The 21,572-nt window shown below is 53.1% G+C and overlaps 1 protein-coding gene across 9 annotated transcripts; it reads left to right on the top strand.

Annotated features, from left to right (window-relative positions):
* The first annotated feature begins 4,992 nt into the window (after positions 1-4,992).
* On the top strand, positions 4,993-21,251 carry Lrtm2 (leucine rich repeats and transmembrane domains 2). Of its 9 annotated transcripts, none has more exons than XM_033760763.1 (6): positions 5,258-5,598; positions 5,845-5,995; positions 12,095-12,271; positions 12,793-12,908; positions 15,571-16,161; positions 18,881-21,251. In XM_033760763.1, exons 4-6 carry the CDS (start codon positions 12,860-12,862, stop codon positions 19,333-19,335), a joined length of 1,095 nt encoding a protein of 364 aa, XP_033616654.1. In that variant the 5' UTR covers positions 5,258-5,598; positions 5,845-5,995; positions 12,095-12,271; positions 12,793-12,859; the 3' UTR covers positions 19,336-21,251. The 9 variants fall into 9 exon arrangements, with proteins under 9 accessions (XP_033616656.1, XP_033616654.1, XP_010628702.1 ...); XM_010630400.3 differs by having other exon boundaries at positions 5,840-5,995; XM_010630401.3 differs by having other exon boundaries at positions 5,258-5,995; positions 18,881-19,356; positions 19,473-21,251.
* Positions 21,252-21,572: the final 321 nt, after the last annotated feature.

Below are 21,572 nucleotides of genomic sequence, written 5' to 3'. Positions count from 1 at the left end.
TTCTGACTTTACAGGCTGAGGAGGGGAAGCTTTGTAGAGCTTGCATGGCATATCCAAGTTGCCCAGCCAGTAAGCAGCAGAACCAGGGTTGTAACCTGGGTCTCTTTGTCTCTAAGGCGTAAATGCTCCGTTCGCTACTGGACTCCTGGATTAGAGAACTGGTAGTCAGGAAGGGGACGGAGAGCTGGGCAAGCCTGTCTCCCACTCTGGACTTCAGTTTTTTCATTTATAAAATGCACACAGGTCAGATTCTCAACCATTCTGCCATATGCAGGAGAGACTCTAAGTCACCTCAGTGATCATCAGGGAGGACTTCCCACTGTCCTCATTCTGACACCCTGAGTACTCGGTACCCAGGAGCACTCCCACAGTGCACTGCACTGCTAGGCCCAGAGATTCAGAGTTGCATCCTTTTCCCCTTCAACCTGAAAGGAGCCTAGAGAAATGACAGAGACGGAGGGAGGGAGGGAGAGAGAGAGAGAGAGAGAGAGAGAGAGAGAGACAAGGGCACAAAGGGCCAAGTTGCAGGGCTAGATTTTCCAGGGTTGTGATCTTTGAATTAATCTGCTCTGTTGTAAAGCGAGTCACGATTACTCTAGAAGGGCAGAATGAGTAGCATTGTAGATGCCCCATGAGATGCAGTGCGAGTCCATTAGTCTTGATCACAGCCTTGGGTTTCAGACTTTGGTGTGCACCAGGATCACCTGGAAGGTGGTTAAGACCCTGCTCCAGGACTGTTCACCCGGGAGGGAGGTCTGGGGTAGGGCCAGAGAATTTGCATTTCTAGAGAGTTCTCAAGTGGTGCTGCCCACTGCAGACCCTGCAACTATTTTGGGAACTCCTGTTCTTAAAGCATCCCTGTCACATTGGACTTTCTTACATGATGGTGATGACCTATTTCAGTGCTACCTGCCCCTGTGGCCATGAACACACGTGGATCTCAAGAACACCTAATGTAGCTAGTGACTGACCACTTGACCTAAAATGTTATGTAATTCTTTTTTTTTTTGAGACAGGGCCTAGCTATGTTGTTTAGGGTGACCTTGAACTCGTGGTGATCCTCCTGCCTCAGCCTCCCAGGTGCTGGGATTACAGGTGTATATCACCACACTAGGTTTAAAACATGATTTAATTCTAATTAATGTAAATAACCACACATTCTTAGTGGATTGGACAGAGTGGTGCTAGTGCCAATTTGAGTTTGAAGATGAAGAAACCAAGGTTTGAGAGGCCACGCGCATCCCTTGGAGTCCCAATCAATTCTGCAGGTGGTCCTGGCCAGCCCCCAGGAGCACATCTTTTGATGTGGGGTCATTGGAGTTCTTTGGGGGCTTTCTTGTTACTTCAAGGTCCAGGTGGCCCAAAGGGGTGGGTGGGAAGGGGACAGGTGGTTCTATTTCTTGGCTCACCATGAAGAAGAGTGACACAAATATGCCCTCAGCCTTGGTGCTGGTGGCTGTGCCCACTCCCATTTGTCTTTAAGGATGCAAGTGACCCCTCCCTCTCCTAATTCCTAAGAAGACCACTCTCGATATTCACTGTACACAGATGTCTTTCACCTGCAGAAATGGGCTGAATGAAAAAGGATCACCTCCCAACCTTCGTAGAGGGGAATTGCACTACTGCTAAGCATGATCATATCTTTGGGATTTAAGAAAGTTATCTGACCCTGTCCTTGGCCTGGGTGGTCAGAGAGGTCTCAGATTATTCTTAGAATGAGACTTGCTTTTCTTCTGCGGTGACTCATGGTCACGTCTCATGGAATCATTCAATTTCCAAACCAGAAGAAGTTCTGTGATTCTAACACAGGATCTGGAGAAGGCAGAGCCAATTCTGCCAAGAAAGTTAGGTTTGGAGGCTTCTGGGCAGTTGTGAGACAAGTGGGGGCACAGAGCACTTCTCTCCCAGCAGGTCCGTCTTGCTACTTGGATCCTCATCTCCATCAAGGCAACGCCACTCCCTTTGCAGAATTTGAGGCATTCCAACAGCCTGTGGTCGTGTCATCTCCATTTGGGTCGCTCATGGGCATTTGAACGTAACACGTTCAAAGTCAGACTTGGACCTTTCCTCCCAGCCCTGACCCTTCTTCAGATGTCCGCCTTTCAGGGCACATCCTCTCCATAATGGCTGTCATTCCCCTCACCCGTGCAGGCTCTGCACACACTGGTTCCAGGACTTCAGCCGTCTGTCCACATCTTTCCACTTCCATTGGCAGAGCCAACATCTCTCCTACTTGGATAAAAACAACAGCCCTGGACTCTGTATGACCCATTCTGCACACAGCCACAGGAGCCATCTTTCTGAAGATCATATCGCAGTGCTGCTTCTTTGCTTAAAACTCCCCAATGCCTTTGCGATGCCCTTAGGATAAAATCTAAACTCCTTGGAAATGTGGCCTTAGAAGACCTCACAAGAGCCCGCATTGCTGGTCTTTCTGATTTCAACCTGAATCACATTCTCCCTTAAACATATTAAGCTTATTCTCACCGCAGGGTCTTTGCACAAGCTGTTGTCTCTTCCTAGGATGCTCTTCCCCTGGGACACTACATGGCAGGCTCCTTCTTTCTCACCATCTGATCTCAGCTCGAACACAATCTGTAGAAGCCTTCCCTAATCTCCCCAGATAAAGCACTCCTTCCCTTCACCATTCATCTTATATCTCATTAGTTTTATTTTCTGAGCAGCAAGAGTTGTTTATTTGATTTTTCATTGTCTGTCCTTGGAATGGTGTAAGAACAGGCAGGGAATTGAGTTCTGATTCTTAGTACCTAGAATAATACTTATCACACAGTGGGGCTTGATAAATATTCCTTGGGATACATAGGGACAATCAATTAAATCTAGCCATTTGATCAGGAAGTGAAGTTCTGTGAGACCTTGCTATTCCTCATCTTTGAGGTTCAGGACCATTTTGAACTCCTGCCCCCCCACCCCCTCTCCTGAGCTCTGGCCCATAACGGATTCTGGGCTTGCCATCTTGGAGACGTAGTTGTGCTCAGAGTCTGTCAAAGAGCTTGGAGGTAATCCACTAAGTGATGGGAGACTGAAGTGACACACAAAGAGGGACTTCCTCTGGGTGAGAACAGGACTTGGCAGAGAGAAGGGAAAGCAGCAAAGAGCGTGGAAGTACCCTTAGCAATGGATCAGCTGTGCTCTGCCATGCTCCTGGCCCACACCCCTTGGGTTTAATCGTTTCAAGTCCTTTTGTTCATCTCCTCAACTTGCTTTTCTACCCTAGGCGCAGAGACAGCTCAGCCTTCTGGCTCAGGATCCCAGTTCTACCGTCACAGTTGGCCACTGTCAGAGGCCTCTCTGGGGCCTCCCTCTCCCTCCCCTAGGCCCCTGTGAGCCCTCAGGAGATGGGCTATGTTATGGGCTTTGCAGACAAGCTCTGAACTCTTGGTGAGGAGAAATAAGGAAAGAGGCCAAGGGACTGTAAGGCCTCTATGGGAAGCTTCCCCAGGGGGTGGTTAAGAGACGGCTGCATGTCTGTGTCTGTGGGTCCCTGTTTTAGACCTTGGCCTTGGTTCCCAGGGGACCTGCCACGGCCCAATAGAAGACAAGTCTCTTTCTGCTTCAACCCACCGGGATCCCCTCCCGTGTCACATCTGTCCTCCCCTGTGCTGGCTTCTCCCTGATCTCTCCACAGTGATCTGTTGCCTTCCTCTAAGACAGCTTTCCTTTAAGATCACTTCAGCTTCGTTCACAGACAGCCTCACAAAGCGCCTCACTCAGGCCATAGGCAGCAGACAGCTTATCAAAATGAACATCTTCGCTCCTTGTCTCAACTGTCATCTCAGTGCTGCTTTGTCATCATGAATGACAAAACAAGACTGCTGTGCTTGTGCAGCCACCCATCTCCACACACATGCTTGCATGCATGCGAGTGCGCGAGCGCGTGTGCGCGCGCGCACACACACACACACACACACACACACACACACACAGAGGAATGATTCCTGTTCAGGGCCGTGGTCTAGAGGAGTCAGACTTCACCCTTCCTTCCTGTGTCACCCAGCCCTGTGGGACTGCACAGAGCCTTCAGAGGAGGAGCCTCCTGCCTGTCTTCTATAACACAAGCTGGGAGCAGCACACACCTGAGTTATAGGAGCCCAGAGGGGACCAGAGATCTCAGTCTACCTGCTCATTTTCCAGGGCAGCCCCCTACTGAAGCCTCAGGCTGCCAAGTGAAATATAAATCCACTAACTATCTGAAGAGCAGTAGAAGGCACTGGGGCATGGGGGACTTGGGGCAGGTAAGGCAGGGTGCCTCTTATCAAACAGTTCACAATATAAGAAAGGAGGAAACCGCACCACAGGAAGACACGATACAACTTTTTCTGTGATAAGAACCATAAAGATGGCCCAGAAAAAAGTGCCATAGATCAGAGAAGATCAAGACGTGTGGAATAAGCAGGGACACTTGATACAGAGGTGACATTCTGGTTGTGTTTAGGGAAAGGGAGGCCAACCAGGAGCAGAGTGAGAACTACCTCCAGGAGAAGACAGGTGGGAGCCCTGGGGAGAAGTGAGAGCCTGGCATTCTTGAAGGGCCAGATGCTCTGGGACATCCGTGCTGGGTAAGAGACAGTGATTTTCCAGGAGGGCAGTGATGCCCCTGGGCTCTGCTCCTGGGGCAGCAGGCCTGCCTCCTCCACTGCCTCGATAGCCTAGTAGGTTAGACAGGAGAGAGGGTGCAGGAGGTTTTTCAGTCCCTACCCTAGTCCTAACACAGATCCATTTGCCTGAATAATGCAAGCTTTTAGAGATGCTAGTCAAGGGTCCCAGCGGGGGTCCTTCTCCGGGGCGGGCAGGTAGGATTCCTCTTCTGGCTTAGTCCCTGGCTTGCTTTGCCTTTGGATCAGCCACTTCATCTCTTGGAATATCAATTTCTCTGACTTGCTCAGTCCTGATTGGCTAGGAAAGAGGCCTCTGAGTTCTTGAATTACAGTCTTTTCCCTTTGCACACCTCAACCATTGTAGATAAGATGAAGGAACTCAGGAGCCAAGCTAGGTGAGGCCAAGGCCGAACTTGGCCTCGGTTCTCTCAGGACTCCTCAGCTCACCAGGTGGCCCAGCTCCAAGTCTGCCTGCTCTGGTGTTCTGCTCCGCTAAGTTCTTGTAGCCTGGGGTGGTAACTCCTGAGGCTCAGTGAGTGTGTCCTCTGCGTGACCATGTGACCTGACTTTCTAGGGGCCCTCAGGTGCCTTGCATCTCTGTGTGCCCTCACTGGTTCTCTTGCAAAGTAAGTCAGCCTTCCACTGAGAAGGGCTGGGTTCTTCCTTCTCCCACAGGTAGGATGGGAGGCACTGCCCTGTGTGCCTTTGAGAGAGGAGACGGACTCAGCTTCCCAGGGAGGTTTCCGGACGCAGTCAGTCCATTGGCTGCCTGGGTCCTGCCCCTCTGTCCACAAGTGGAAGGGGAAGAGGTGCAGAGAGCAGAGACGGGAGAAAGGCAGCAGCCCTGGGCCAGGAGGAACCTGCAGGAGCGCGGGGAAGGAAAATGGAGGTACGCAGCAACGCAGCTTTCCTTCTGCCTGGAATGGGAAGCAATTCATCCACACGCGCTTTTTTCCACTGAAATGTGAGCCCTGCAAGGGTGAGTGCTGCCCTCGTGGCCGTGAGCATCCGGCTGTGCACGCGCCTGTGTGTGCCGCCGCCGCTGTCCTCACAGAAGTACCCCCAGCTGTCACTCCATCGCTCCTGCTCGCTCGCGTACACGCACGCTCTCCTCCCTCGCCCCTCTCTTCCCTCTCTCCTATCTGGCTCCCTCCGTCCCTCCCTCTTCCCCGCTTAGTTTGTTATTGACCCAGCAGCCCCATCCCCTCGTCCCCTGGCAGCGCAGTGCCGCGGGCTCTCCACCTCCTGCGCTGGGCGCTGTGTGCCAACTCCCTGCTCCCGGTGAATCCCACTCTGGCATTGGAGCCCCCTGCTCTCTGCTCGGTGGTGTCTGCATTTGTAGCTGCCTGATCTAAGGAGCTCAGGTCCGAAGAAAGGTGAGTGTGAGCGGCTGGTGAAAAGGATGGGGGTGTGCTGGGTGACTGGGGCATAGGAACTGGGGACCATCTTTGCTGAGTCTTTGGCCCTGTACAATTAGCAGCAGTGCCTCCTGGCTGGGCACTTGCTGGGGCTGGGAAAGCTGCTCGGGACCAGTCACCTGGGCATTCCAAAGGTATAGAGCATGGGAACTCTGACCCCACACAGTGAAGGGGACAAGAACTGTGCATTCCGCCAGGGAGGGGGAAGGGAGGCAAGGAAAGGGGGAGGAGGGCAGTGCTGGTGACAGCCCCGGGTGGCATAGAAACCGGTTCCTGCAGCATGTGGAGCAACAGCCTAGAGCCTGTGCTCTCTACATGACCGCTCTGCACAGGCAGTGCTGAGGAACTTGGGTACTATGGGAAGGGGCCTGGTACTGGTGACAGGGCTGGTAAGAAGAAGGCTGGGGGTGAGGACAGCAGCATGCAGGACCACACGGAGAGAGGCATGGGAATAGGTCTCAGACCCAGCCTTCTGTATAGGTTGTCCTCAGGCTGTGTAGCTGTCCTCCAGGTGGCTGTCCTTGGACAAAGGAGCAAGGGAACCCTTTCCTGGCTGGACACAGGGTTACCCAGCTGTGGGTGAAGCCTCCCTGGTGAGGGTGTGACCGGGAGTGGATGAAGGAGATGGGTCTTGCAGCAATTCCTTGCAAGATCCAGGCTCTGTGTCTAGCTCTGAGGGCCAGACAGGGAACCAGTCTCACAAGAACCCTCTCACAGTGTCCCAGGGCTACACACAGCCCTTTGCTGCAGGTGGTCGGATGCCTTAGTAGAGCTGTGCACTCAGTTTAAGGGGTCATGGCCAGCCAGGTCACATCTACCTGGCTGCCTTACCCTTGCGGACACAGACCCCTGAGCTGGGCTAGCACAGTGGCTCTCAGTACTCCGCCCCCAGGCCCCTTTTAACAATGCGGGGTTCGGACCAACAATCTGCAGTTCAAATTCCTGCAGGGCCAGGCAGGTCTAGGGTTCTGTTCCAATCAGCTGCTCTGCCCCCCACGACCCAGCTGCCTGCATTTCCAGGGGAGGGGAGTGATGGTGGCAAGGGGCTGTCAGGGCTTGTTGAGGACTGACTGCCCCGTGTGACTCAGACTGACAGGCCTGCAGCTTAGATAACTACTGCGGGTGGGGGAGGGGAGGAGGTTGAGCACGTGGTGGTGGGCGGGGGAAGTCCAGCTGGTGGGGAAACCCAACGGCAGCTTCCAGGCTGCCCAGAAGAGCCCAGCGCTTCCCACCCCCACCTCTCCACTAGCAGAAAGTCTCCGCACTGCCAAAAGAGGGAGACCAGGAAAGCCAGGCCCAGGGTTGCTGGGGAAGGAGGGAGGCTTCTTAAGCAACCAACGTGGTTTCTTCGGGGTTTGGCTGAAAGCACTGGTCCTGTTCCTATTTCCCAGGCACAAGGACTGAGGGGCCACAGCCAGGCTGTAGTGCAGGGAGCAGGAGACCGGTGCACATGAAATGGCTCTGGCATCTGGGGAGCTCTGGGGTGGGGAGAGGAGAAAGTGGGAAAGAGGCAATGTGTATCCAGGTCGGGTCTCCCCTGCCCCTGCCCAGGGCCTCAGGAGTGAAGGGTGGGAGCTGGTTCCACAGCCTCAGTTCAGTGCTCAGTTCACCCACGTTGGAGAACAGCTCCTGAGAGGGTGACTCAGGGGGCTTCCCTGCTCTGCTCCAGGTCCTCTGGGGAGAGGAAATAGCTGACAGGGAAATACAGGAGCAGGAAGTGGGAGTGAGAACGGGCAGGTGTTCTGAAGTGAGCTGGGGGGCATATGTCTGTTCTAAGTACAGTTAGAACCTGCTTCCTTGCTGCCCTGGCAGTGTGTGTTATGGGGATGGATAGGGATTTGGAGTGTTTCCTAGAAGGGCCCATGGCCAGACAGGTGGCGGCAGCCTAGGGGACACGAGCAGCCTCCCCACAGTCCTGTCCAACAGAATCCTGGGCCCCTCTGCACAGGGCTCAGGCTGGCTTTCCCAGCTCTCAGCTCCCTGGAGGAGGGGTGGGGCTGAAACCTCTGCTGCTCTGCAAAAGGAAGAGCACAGTAGACTGTGAAGGCCCTTCTGCAACTCAGGTCTCTGGGGCTGGGATGCAGGGGAGGGAACACACAGCAGGTCAGCACCCTAGCCCAGGAGTCAGGAGCCCTGATGGGCAGGAAGTGGCCGTCTGGCTTGGACACTTGACTGATGGGATGAAGACAAGAGGGGCTGAGAGGAAGGGCACAGACCCCAGGCCTGGAGTGAGTTGGTTTTTAGCAGTAGTCTGGGCCAACTCCATCTACAGGACAGATGGAAGGGGCAGGTATACCTGGCCACCCTAGCCCTGACCCTCCATAGCGAACGAGAACTGGTGGACTGTTGTTCCAAACTGCAGGGCTGAGGCGGGCACCCCAAGGGGGAGGCTCACCCTCTTCCCAAGTCTCCAGGGATTTGCAGCATCCCAGGAACACGTGGAGCCTTCTGCTCCGCCTGCTGCCTCTTGCTTCATTACTCCTTCCTCTGGTGCTGGTGCCCGGAGCTCCCAGCCTGCCCTCTCTCACCGCAGCATCCAGCCCAACCAGAGAGGCTTCCAGAGTGTCCTCTCCAGACAGATCCCAACTTCCCTGGATTTGCCACCACCAGACCTGTGTCACTGCTGGAAAGAGGGGAGGTTGGGAGTGGGGAGCTGGCTTTGCACCAGTGGCAAAGCTTGTTTTTTCCTGGGTGGGGTAGGGGGAAGAATAGCTGTCTTCTCGGCTCCAGTTAGATAGTGGACAGGGGAGCACTACGTCAACTGTAAATCTCTGTTCCTGCCTCTGCCTTCTTCAGGAGCTCTATGTGTGAGTAGGTAAGGGAATAGGACAGACTCAGGACCTTACAAGGGCTACTGAGTCAGTAGTTTGTTGCCACACAGCTTGAGATCAGAACTATATTCTTCCATTTATCTAAGTTTAAGCAAGTTGCTTGATTTCTTGTGCCTTGGTTTCCCCATCTGCAAAATGGTGTTAATAATACTACTAATTTTACAGAGTTGGATGAGCATTAAGAACACTAGGTAGGTGTTTGTAGCCATTATTTATTGCCACACAAAGGTTTCCCAAAGGAGGTGCTAACATCAATGCACTGGCCTCTGCCCAGGGCCCAGATAGCTGCCCCGTGGATCCTCCAGGCTCATCTGGGCCCATGCTTTGCCTCCTGGGTGACTGTCCCCATGTGGGAGGTACCAGACTTGAATAAGCATCCAAATTGTCTGGGATCGTGAAATGCAGATTCTGACTCTGTCAGCCTGAGTGAGACCCAAGACTATCTCTAAAAGACTGTCAGGCTATGTGGCTGCTGGTACAGGGACGACACTGAGTAGCAAGGGGCAATGTCAAACCTCATGTTTCCGGTCCTTAGGGGTTCCCTAGGTGAATGCATTTCACTTAGCTCCTCAGCCCCATTCACTAACGAGGAACCCAGTGAGGGAGACCCATGGTGACCCAGCTCCTTCCGGCTGATCTATCTTAGACTAGGACAAAGCCCAGCAAGCATTAGCAACAGTGTAGCATTCCAGACTGATGACCAGAGACACCAGAGAGGCGAGTCTTCTGTCAGGACCCTCATTTCCCACCCTACGTAGGAAACCCCCTGTTAATTTGTCCCAATACCTGGCTCGCGCTGCTCCCCCAGCTGCTCTTCGGCTTCCCAATGTAGGTCACCCCTTTCCTGAGGACGCTCTGCTTCCCTGGAGTGGGAAGGGTCCTTTGGTTGGAGGTGTGTGGGTGGATACAGGGCCGATGGACTTGGAAGAGCTGGCTCCCCTCCATCCCCTGGGGGATTGGAGGCTCTGGTGCCCAGTAGGAAGCCTAGAGGCAGGAACCTGGACAGCATAGCAGTCTCCTCATGGACCTGGGGCTTTGTTGTCTCATACTTCTCCAAAGCACACCGATTAATAGTCTCCAGCTGTCTCACTAGACCATGCCATGGGTTGTCATGGGTCACAGGGTCCGGCCCATTCTGTTTTGTGCACAGGGCATCCTATTCAAGGATAGGGATGGGGTGCTGGCCCTGCACTCAAGATTACCTACTCTGCAGACTGACCATTTGCTGGTGGACACCCTGGTCTCCTTAATGATGGGTTGGGAATGAAGAACCTGTGAGGGCAGGCAGGAGCCTCAGGAAGAAGCGGGGTCTGAGCAAGTCTGGGAGGGTCACTCCGTGGCCTGTGTCCCCGTAGGGAGCTAGAAGGAGCCAGAGCCAAGGCTGGACTGGCTTTCTGGCCCCCAATGGCCTGAGCATAGTAAGTGTCTGGGGAGAGGGCCCGCCCCGCGGGAAGGGCCCCTGTGCAACTGCCTGCTGGGGGTATTCGGGAACTTCGAATGGGGACTTTGGCATCTCTGTTGCATCCGAGAAGTCCTGGACTCCTGCCAGCAAGGCGTGAGCGTGTGTATGTGTGTGCATGTGCGCTTGTGTATCACGCGTGTGTACATGTGCTAGCACATGTCTACGTGCATAGCTGTCCGTGAGGGTGTGTTTGCACCACATGCTGAGTGTGGCGCTCAGAGCGCGTGTCTGGAAGGCCGGTGGGTGTGAACTCCACTCCGTGCACACATTAGTATTTCTCCCTTAAGGGCTGCTGCTGGATGATGGGCACGGGGGAGTGGATGTGCAGCCTGACTCAGAAGCCTACTATCCAGTCCATGACTTTCGGTGTGACCTTGGGCAGACTGCTGGGTGGCTCTGTTGCTTGGGTGGCTGCCGATCTGCCTACTCCTTCACAGATGCAATGAGCTCCCTGTGTGAGGGCTTCTGACTGGGTCCTGAGGGTCAGTGCTCGGGGAACACAGAGACTGGACGCTGCAGTGTGTGAAGGCCGCGTGTTGGTGGGTGGTAGTACAGGCTGAATGCAGTGAGCATGCGATGCCTTGAGCTCCGTGTGGCCATGCCCAGGCTGAGGGTAGTGCGGACAGATAAGAGAGGTGTTGCTAATCTGCCACTGTTCCCTCCCCATGGGGGAGGCACTGGTGTTTGCTCTCACTTACTGGCTCGAGTCCAGGGTAGGAGCATTCCCCTAACTTCCAAGGTGATGCACACCCAGTTTATGTGAACTCTCAAATCCCACCATGAAGCATCAAGCCCATCACCTTTAGAGATAAGAAAGCTGAAGCCCAGAAAGTTTAAGCAGCTCGATTGAAGGAGTGGCCAGACAGGGATTTGAGCCCAGTGGCCCTGACTGCTGAGTGCTCAGGATCCACTCAGAAGGCCGAGTGAGCCAGGCTCTCCACACCTCACATCTGCACCCAGTCCCAGTGATTTGCTCTGCCAGCTCCTGCACAAACAGGTGTCCTCGCTAAATGGAGGAAGCGGGAGGTAAGACAGAGCAGAGACTGATGCACAGAGGCCACCTCACTCCTGAGCAAGCTCATCCTGAGGTACCAGTGGACAGGACACTGTGGTGGCCTCTTGAGGAGCCCTGAGGTGGAGGGAGGCTTGGGAGGAGTGGGGAAGAGAAGGAGAGCAGCAGGGGAGAGAGGCCACAGGAGCCTCAGCAGGAGCCTAGAGGCTGAGGGGAACCTGCACAGGCTGCAGCTGACTTCTTGAGCTGACTGCTGAAGTGTCCAGCAGTACCATCCACCTCCTAGTGGTCAGTCCCACCCGGGCACTGGCCCCTACACTCCCAGAATCAAACAGGCCTAGAGGGGCTGCAGAGGGAGACTGCAGCAGGGAACTACCCCGGGACCATGAATTTGGTAACCAAGGAAGGCCAGACTCTGGGAGCCAACCAGGGTTGAGAGAGCCATGCCCTTTTGGCCCTAGCAGGAGCCATGGGACTGGCATGGTCTTTTCACCCCAGCTTGTGAGCCGCAGTGGTGGCATCTGCCTCTCTGATGGGGTCAGCAGGGTGGAGCTCTGGCTTTCTAAGTAGCTCTTAACCACATGTAGAAGGAAGTGGGATGCAGAGGAAGCCTAGGTCACCTTTAGGGGACAGTGGATTGGGGCAGAACCTAAAAGGCCCTGTTTGACCACCCTGCTCTCTGCACCCGGGGCTGCTCCCAGCCCTCTGTGATCTCACCCTTTCCTCTGTGTCTGTCTTTTCTGTGCCAGCAGCTGCTGCAGGATGAACCCCTGAGCTGATGAGTCTTATTATAGACTGACTGGTGGAAGACAGAGCATTTGCGGCTCACCTCCAAGTGGAAGTAGGGGCTGGCTGCCTGGTGGCTCACACCTGACTGACCTGCCAGCAGACACTCTGACGGGTCTGTTTTCTACCTTCCCGGGGCCATGGTGAGCAATGAGGGGCTGGCAAAACTGGGGCTGGGTGTGACTGGGGAGGTGAGCAGCACAGGTGAGAGCTGTGGCCTGAGACCTCACTCTGCTCACTAGGAGAAATGTGCCTCACTTTCTCCCTCTATGATGTGAGGAAGCCCAGACAAAGGTGACCGTATTGCAAAGCAAACATTTTAGAGATCACCATTTCAGAGCAGGAACAAGAAGAGGCAGAAACAGGCAGGGGTACAGGCAGGGGAATGGCGCAGGTGAGTTTAGCTGGAGATTCTGGCACCCTCCAGCTCCAAGGCTGGGCTAAAGCCTCTTGGGAAGCCTGAGGCTGGCCCCCTTCACCCCAGGGAGGAGGACAGTTTCCTGGTTTCTCTCTTTCTGCTCCCTTTATGTCTCTTCTTCCCCTCACCCAGGGAGGAACAGGAGAGGGAACGAGGAGTGTAAAGAGACACCAGGCCCTTTCCTTAACCCCTGGGCTGGAACAGGGCCTCAGATGCCCGCCTCCATCCGACTCTTCTCTCTCTCAGGACTGACAAGCAGCACACACTAAGGGGCACCTCTCTGCCCAGAGCCGCGGAGAGCTCTGAGTTCACCATGCTGGCGCGGGGCAGTGGCCCTGAGCCGAGGACCCGGCCGATCTCCTGTGAGTACTTCTGAGCCCCCGAGAGGTCACACTGGGCTGGGGAGGGGGTTCCCATGGTGTGGAGTGGGGTTTCTTAGGCTATAGGGAGGCCGAATACTGAGCTTCCTTAGATATCCAAGGCCTGGTTTCTGGAAATCAGATTCGTGCCCATAGTAAATATGCTGAGGCAACCAAAGAAAGCCATTGCGGAGTAGTTTAGTGGTTAAACCGGGAGCTGTAGGCCATGACTGGTTCTGTCTCCCCAGATGCGTCTGTCGTGTCTTTCCCCAGCTTTGGATTCCCTGATCGTAAGAGAAGAGCTCTGCTGAAGAATGTCCAGGATCCCCATATTTTAAATAGAATTGATGCTACCTGAGTGTGTCCAGCATGTGTTTGGCAGACCATGCCTGCAGCCCGGCAGGAAGTTGGCCCCACCCCACCCACCAACCCAGTGCTCTCATGGGGAGCTGCCCTTTGCCTCGCTTGCAACCTGGAGATATTTTGTAGGCTCTTGATGTCTGTCTCCCCTACTCTCGAGTTCCATGGGGTGTGGAGGTGGACCTGTCCCTGCTCTGCGCGTGGGTACGTGGAGGTACAACTATTCATGCCAGCCTCCCTGATAAGCAGTCAGGTGACAGGAGCATTCTCTCCACCAAGGGCAATGGGGCAAGGGGCCAATGCAAACCGAGGGCCATTTTGCCCAAGGCTACCTGGTAAGTGGTAACAGTGGCCCAAAGGGACGTTATTCTGCCTTACCTCTCCCTTGGCTTCACTCAGCCTGTTATCCACCTGCCCCATGGCATGAGCAGCCTGAATTATTTACCACGTGAGAGTGGCTGTTCCCAGCAACCCAGATACCTTTCAGCCTCATTCTAGGATCACTCAACACCTCGCAATAGAAGATTATGTTTTCTTGTCACCAGAGCTTTCTTTTATGCTACCCTGAACTTCTGGGGTGGGGAGAAAGGAAAGGGACTGTGCTTTTCAAAATGTCCTCTCCTTGCCCTGCTGCCAGTTCTTTCTCAGGGTGTGTGTGTGTGTGGGGGTAGTGGCTTCTAGTTATGTTCATCCTTTTGAGAGGGAAGCTGGATACATTGAACCCACCTTCCCCAAGGTAAAGTCTGAGTAGTGTAGATTATCAAGTAGCATGGGGGAGTTTATAGGCCAGGCTGACCTGGCAGCAGATAGACTCAGAGAAGGGAGATGGTAGAAGGTCATGCTAGGTGACTCCAGGTGACCCCAGATAGCCCACAGCAGTCTCCAGTTGGCTTCTGTGTCCAAGCCAGTGCTCTTTACCCACTAAGAATAAAAAGGCTCATGTGTCAGCCTAGCAGTGTCTCTGGGCTGTCGCTGGTCTTACAGGCAGGGGTAGGGGAGAGTGCCACCCTGTTCTGTCAAGTACTGCCTTTTGGGATGTCAGATGACTGGACACCTACTGGACAGAGATTTGAGACTGTCCCATCCAGTCACTCAAATATTCAGGCAAATCTGGGGCTAGCTGGGCTGTGCACTGGGTCTGACCATCACCAATTCCCCAGCCAGGATCTTTCCTTGGCTTGGTGGAGTTGGCTTAGCAGTGCAGGATTGTTTTGAGTTCATCTTTTTCTCCTTCACAATAAGCAGGCTTCCTGATATTAGAGGAACAGTCAGGGAGGGGTTTGAGATCTCTCCTAGGGAGGGCTGCTTCACAATGGAAGGAGAGGCTCTGTTCTACTGCCCACTGAGGGTTGCTTTGCCTAGCTCTTCCAAGATTGGACCCCTGTGTAATACTCAGAAAGGTCTTGGGCAAAAGGTGGAACCATGAGAGGCACTCTGTTAATTGATCCATCATGCAGAGATGCTGCCCAGCGGCCCCCAGGAACAGAAGACAGGGTAAGAAAGTAGGCGGCTTTAGTATAAGAATCAGGGTGGAACCTGTCCTGGAGCCCATGGCTTGCCAATGTTGAGCTGGTGCTGGGCACCTTGTCCTTGTCATTCCCACAGTGCTCTTTGGAGTATGTCCAAGATGGGCCTGGGCTCCTACATTTCACATTAAGCTACTGCTCCTACTTGGATGTGGGATTCAGGTAAATGGGACAGCATATGGGAAGTTGTAGGGGACGAGTGAACAGTGCCCTTCTGTGGTCTCCCCTCTCCATGCACAGCATGGCTCAGCCTTGTACAGCTCCAGGGCTTGGTGAAGTACAGTGAGGAAGCACCAGCAGCACAGCCACTGTCTTTGGAAAGAGAAAATCTTTTCGTGGCATAGAATGTGAGGGCAGGTGTCTTTGACATCCCCCTTTCTTTGATTTTGCCAACATCTATGGTGTCAGGGGACCCAAGCTCCTGTGGAAATCAACTATGAGTGGCCTGTGAGTATGGGAATGGCTTGAGTATTGGAATGGCTTGTCTTCTGGGCTCAAGCCTGTAAGTCAGTCACTCTACTGAAGTGATTTCTTTGTCTGATGTGCAGTGAGGTGAGGACCCGCTGGCGCTGTGTGATGTCCATCAACATAGAAGTATCTTTGGACTTGTTAATTACCTTTTTTGTGTGGTTGATAAGTGAGCAGTGATTGTGGCTTGTGCCAAAGGAGATAAAAGTGAACAGGCCATTATGATTTGGACTAGGAAGGAGGGAGCAGAAGCGGGGATGGGGGTTAAGACCCAGCCTGTTGCTTTTCCTCACCTGTTGGCCTCTCCCCAGGGATCACCTGCTGGATCGCTCTCTGTGCTGTGGAGGCCCTTCCCACCTGCCCTTTCTCCTGCTCCTGTGACAGCCGCAGCCTGGAGGTGGACTGCAGCGGCCTAGGCCTCACCACCGTGCCCCCGGACGTGCCCGCAGCCACCCGAACCCTCTTGCTCTTGAACAATAAGCTGAGTGCCCTGCCAAGCTGGGCCTTCGCCAACCTGTCCAGCCTGCAGCGGTTGGACCTGTCCAACAACTTCCTGGACCAGCTGCCCAGCTCTGTTTTTGAGGACCTGGCCAATCTGACAGAGCTGCAACTGCGCAACAACAGCATCAGGACCCTGGACAGGGACCTGCTGCAGCACTCGCCTCGACTCCGTCACCTGGACCTGTCCATCAACGGCCTGGCCCAGCTGCCCCCGGGGCTTTTCGATGGACTCCCTGTTCTCCGCTCCCTCTCACTTCGCTCTAACCGACTGCAGAGCCTGGACCGGCTGACATTCGAGCCCCTGGCGAGCTTGCAGCTACTGCAGGTTGGGGATAATCCCTGGGAGTGCGATTGTAACCTGCGAGAGTTCAAGCACTGGATGGAGTGGTTCTCCTATAGAGGTGAGCTCAGGGGCCTTGCTTGGACAGAAGGGGCTGGGGCCACCCTGGCTGGAGGCTTTGTCCTGGGACTGGGATGGAGTCTGGGAAACACAGGCTGACTACCTTGCTGCCAAGGAGGCAGGAGGAGTCACAGGCTTCTCCCTGAGATGAGGAGCTGTTGCCCTTTCCACCATCAGGCCAAGGATGTTCCCCTCTTCCCTTACTGCACCCTTTTCTGCTCTGTGCGCTCCACGCTGTTTTCAGCCTCCTCCTTCCTTTTCTCTTCTCTCTCTAAGTCACTTTCAGGGTTTACTGCAATTTGATCTTAGTTTTGTAAGTTTAGTAAGAGAATTTAAAGATACACTATGCATTTCTTTTCTTTTTCTTTCTTTTTTTTGTGGTTCTGAACCCCACCAGATAGTATTTTTGCCTTTGCGCTTCCCCGGTACCTTCTTCCAAACAAAACAGCCACCCTTTAAATATCTACCTTACAGGAGCGTGAATTATAACTGAAATCAACAGATACAACCAAAGTTTCCTTTGGATGCTGTTGCTGACTTCTCCAAAGAAGTTTACTTTCTAAATGTAATAAGAAGCCCAGTGGTTTTAGCTTTACTCTCTTTTCCTTGCTCCCTTTTTTCTAACCTGGAGAAGTCCTGAAATGATCTGTGAAATGATCAGATGAAATGCGAAGAGGAGGAATAACTAAGCACAGTGGTTAAAAGTGCCAGAGAAGGGTTTGAATTTTGTTCCTGTCACCCACTAGTCATGTGACCTTAAAGTTGATTAACTTCTGTCTATGGCAATGTGTCATTTGTGAAATGTGGAGAAAAGCAGTACCTATCTCATGAGGTCATTATGAAGATTAAATAAAGTAAAGCATATAAGGTATCTCATCAGGTACCCAGGACAAATAAGTCCTCTATAAAACATTCATTTACTTACTCATTTAGTAGTAGTACTCAAAAAGTCAAAAGTACTTGTAAGTCACAATTTGATACCCAGCACAAAATAGCTTTTTGATGAATGAATCAACATTAAAACTCTGTGAAAATAATGGGAATGCTTTTAATTAGCCTTACTATTTTCATTTTCTATCCAGCCACTAACTCGATTATTTCCATGCTATCCTCATGCTTTAATGAAAATATTTTACAAACTATAAAGTGCCACAAAATGTTACTCACTATAATTCCTCCCATTTTTGTGAGTGGGGAAATAATGATTAATACTGTTGTATAGCTTCCAGTGTACAAATATCTTTTCATGCATGTTATCTATTTTAATCTCTCTGGCAGCTCATTGAAGTAGGCATTCTTATTTTACAGCTAATAAAAATAAGACTCAGAAGTAATTAAATAAGTAATTTTCACAGGATGATGCAGCCAGGTTTCAACCTTGGGTCTCAGGAGCATGAAAATGAGGTCACTTCCCTCTCAGGGGCAGCTCTTTGCTATGTGGGTGGCCCCTGGGCCTGGTCTTGCTGTGCCTCACCCAAGTGGTCAGTGGCACAGGGAGCTAGAAAGCAGGTGTGTGCAATTCAGACTGCTGTGTCATCCTTGGATGACATCCTTGCACTTCACACCATCGCCGGGGACTGAATTCCTAGTGAAAAAGGCCAAGGGAGAAGAATGTGTATTTTCCAGACATTTTCAGTAGCAGATTTGTTTTCAACTTTGCACGCCTTTAAACAAAATCCTGGGATACTTCCATCAGCATCTCGGGGTAAGATTGATATATGTTGTATGAGGAGAGAGTTAGGGCAGCTGGTTTAGGAGAGGGAGTGGCAGTAGAGTGGCTGGGCCTGTCTGTGCAGCAGGGTGTCTATTGCTTGTGTCTAGACTTCACTGGAAGCTGAGAGAAGGACAAAATCCAACTCTCACTTCCTAGTGGACTTCTCAGCAGATTATTGCTCTGAGCTGCTGTCTCTCTCACCACACCCCAGTCCTGCACTTATATTCTCTGTGAATGTGCCTGGCTTCACCATTGTTATGAAGACTGCATGGCAAACCTGCGTCCCCCCTCACTGCCCACACAGCCTCCTCCTGGCCTCATGCGTCTCCCAGGTCCCTTGCCAAGATGCCTTTGCCTGAGCATCTCTGGGTCGGGGCACTGATGGGGCCACAGATTGTCCCTGACAGGAACAGGAAAACACACTTGCCCAGATTTTCTCTCCCTACTCCATGGTAGTATTTGTAGGCAGCCAGAAGTCCTGCTTGGAGGAACAGGCCTTGAGGCAGTGGCTTTTGACTTTTGTCCTTTTTGTGAGAAGGAAGAACCCTGGAAGGATAAGAGACTGTGTTGAAAGTATTGCCCTGGCTTCACAGAAAGGCACTGAGCAGGTGGCAGAGAAGATGCAAGCTGTAGCCTAGGCAGGGATGTGACTCTGCATTGCAGCCCTTTCCTGAGCAGCTCCTCCATGTTGCCACTGCCATTCTCCATAGGTCAGGCAGGCTTTACTGAAATGCGGGCGTGCTTCTCTATGTAATGGAAATATGGGTGGTATGCATTTTCTATAGCTGTAGGGAGTAAGTGATATAAGGTATGTAACTTGTCTACCTTAGTTCTTGGCTCTGCTGAGTCCCCTCCACCCTTCCTTGTCTATAGACAGTGATTGCAGGATCGACTGCATTGGACTATCCCTTCCGGGCTTTCTGTTTTGGCGGGTCTGAGGATAAGGAGAGACAGCTCAGGTTCTTGAGGTCTGCTCAACCCTTCCTTTTGTCTCCCCTGGATTCAGGGGGTCGCCTGGACCAGCTTGCCTGTACCCTACCCAAAGAGCTGAGGGGGAAGGATATGCGTATGGTTCCCATGGAGATGTTCAACTACTGCTCCCGGCTGGAGGATGAGAACAGCTCATCTGGGTTGGGTGCTCCTGGGCCACCCTGCACCAAGGCCAGCCCAGAACCTGCCAAGCCCAAGCCTGGGGCCGAGCCAGAGCCAGAGCCCAGCACAGCCTGCCCCCAGAAGCAGAGGTACAGACCAGTGAGTGTGCGGCGAGCCATTGGCACAGTGATCATTGCGGGAGTTGTCTGCGGCATCGTGTGCATCATGATGGTGGTGGCTGCTGCCTACGGGTGCATCTATGCCTCCCTCATGGCCAAGTACCACCGGGAGCTCAAGAAGCGCCAGCCCCTGATGGGGGACCCTGAGGGTGAGCATGAAGACCAGAAGCAGATCTCTTCTGTGGCCTGAGAGCCCACCTGCCTGGCCCAGGTAGGAGCGGTAGGGAGCGCACAATGGGGATTGCTCTGGAAAGGCCAGTCCTCCCCCTCCATCACAGTCCCTGCCTCGGCTTGACACTGGCCACTGCCTCTCCCAATTCCTTCCAGTCCGCCAGCGGAGCAGCCAGAGTGTGTTCATCTCCATGAACTTCCAAGTCTCCCTGGAGGCCACCAAATCTTTGGAGCATCTGAGGACTCTCCCGAACTTCTGGCCACAGGGAAGAAAAGATGTGTACGCAAGAGGAGCCCAGTCACAGCTGGGTGACTCTTCCTACCTCTTGTTCATTCCCACCTCCACTGCATTTAGGGTTAGGGAGCAAGGGATATGGGAGCCAGGGATAGATTTCTGTGGCTCTTTGGTTTTTAACTAGAGAGATATTCTTAAACTTCCTGCAGTGGAAAGCTGGGTCCAACTTTCAACAGTGTACTGATGTGCAAACACACCAACCGATAATCTGGACTTAGTACTTAGAAACACAATGCTGTGATTACAACTTCCTCCCTTGGTGATGCCATTATGTCCCTGTGTCTGCTATAGACCACAATGACCATACTACTCTTAGCTTTACTCACTCTCACACACGTGCTGAGCACCATCAGCACAGTCACATAGATTGAAATAACACATTCACACATGCACACACAGAGTTCACTGGACACAGATAGGGGTCTCCTTGGGTCTCTGGCCCCGAGACCACAGAACCTCTTGCTTGCTGACTGCAGTCTTCTCAAGTCAATTGGGTGGGGGGAGAGGATCCCAAATCAATAACACGTGGGGTTCCTTTGAGATCCTCCAAAGTGGGCCACAGTGGTGCTGCTGGATGAGCCTGCCTGTCACCATGGCAACCTGCTCACACCTCTCCTGCTGGGTTTTCCAGGGACGTGGCCCAGAGGCCTGCAGGCTGCTGCCTATGTAAATGGCAGCCTCTTGAGAGCCCAGCTTCATATTCTGGGTGTTTCCTCTGAGCTGCCAGGTTCATCCTCATTGTCAGGCCCCAGGGAACACCCTCCACCTTCACCCTTGTAGCCTGCAGCCTCAGCTCTGCTCCTTCGCACCTTCCACTCCCTCCATCTCCAGCATCTTCTGCCTGTGACCTCAGGGCTAGCACTGGGCTGGGTTGTGGTCCTCCTTGGGGGAAGCAGATGGCAGGCAGATGGCACAGTGGCCCTTGTAGAGGCTCAAACTCACCAATGCATCACTAACAGACACCAGAAGCAGGGACAGGACTGTCACATCCTATGCAGAGGCCTCAGTGTTAAGGCCTCCTTCTTGGGTAAAGATAGTGGTTTTGTTTGCTTAGCAGGGCTTCTAATTGCAGCTGGACTGTAGTCCAAACTAGAGGGTGGGCCAGGGACACAGACACCTGCCCCCAGTCAGGTAGATTTCAGGGCATTTGACTCTAGTTCTAGGCTGCCCCCTCCTTCGGAGTCTGATTTCTCATGGTCCCCTTCTGCTGAACCCCACTTCCTCATAGTCAGAGAGGCTCAGGAGGTACCAGGTTGGCTTCTGGCTCTAAAGTAGGGATCTTGGTGATAGCACAGGAAGAGGCCAGCTAGAACTCTGAAGGTGCCAGAGCAGGATCTCTCTCCAACCCTCCCTACTCAAAGAGGAGCGTGATAGAAGGAGTGTGTGGAGAGCCCTAAGAAGGTTGTCTCCAGTAGGGGGACAGAGGGCACCTCAGCAGGCTGCTTATCCAGATCACATGCCCCCTCGGCTCAGGCACAGTCTTCCTTTCTCTTTGGGCTTGTGGGCTGATACCAGATCTGGGAATTTTCTAAAGGGCTGGGGGGAGGGAAGGGTGTTGTCAGTGGTGGTATCTTTAGCCTGAGACAGAAGATTTTTAAAGGCAAAATTATATTTCTGGTTTGTTGTTTCAGAAGACCAATAAAGACTGTATTTTCCTATGTACTTCCTGGTTTCATTGGGTGGGAAGGGGACGTGGGTGTTGAGAAAATCACTTCCTGCTCCCTCACCTCCCCAGGCAGTGGATGAAGTGCTGAGGGACATCAGTGTGATGCACAGAGCTCCATGTGACAGGTGGGTGCCTCTTGCCTGGTGCCCAGGGCCTCAGGTTGCTAACAGGAGAGCAGAGGAGGCAGTATCCTAGAGCAGGACAGCTGGGGGTGTCAAGCTGGGGGCACGGATGTGATGGAGTTTTAAATCTACCCACACTCTGGCCTGACATCTGGATGCATGGGCCACTGGCT

The sequence above is a fragment of the Fukomys damarensis genome, unplaced genomic scaffold (genome assembly GCF_012274545.1).
Source record: "Fukomys damarensis isolate Sample0158 unplaced genomic scaffold, DMR_v1.0_HiC HiC_scaffold_5, whole genome shotgun sequence".
In the NCBI taxonomy this organism is placed as follows: Eukaryota; Metazoa; Chordata; class Mammalia; order Rodentia; family Bathyergidae; genus Fukomys; species Fukomys damarensis.
The sequence above is the reverse complement of the archived record's forward strand: the minus strand, read 5'-3'. Positions and strand labels throughout refer to the sequence as shown.

What these genes read in the sequence shown, in the direction of transcription:
- Lrtm2 (XM_033760765.1), top strand. Translation starts at nt 12,860, where the DNA reads ATGCTGGCGCGGGGCAGTGGCCCTGAGCCGAGGACCCGGCCGATCTCC. An exon ending in GAGGACCCGGCCGATCTCCT is followed by an intron (nt 12,909 to 15,570) that starts GTGAGTACTTCT and finishes GCCTCTCCCCAG; the next exon opens with GGATCACCTGCTGGATCGCT. An exon ending in GGAGTGGTTCTCCTATAGAG is followed by an intron (nt 16,162 to 18,880) that starts GTGAGCTCAGGG and finishes CCCTGGATTCAG; the next exon opens with GGGGTCGCCTGGACCAGCTT.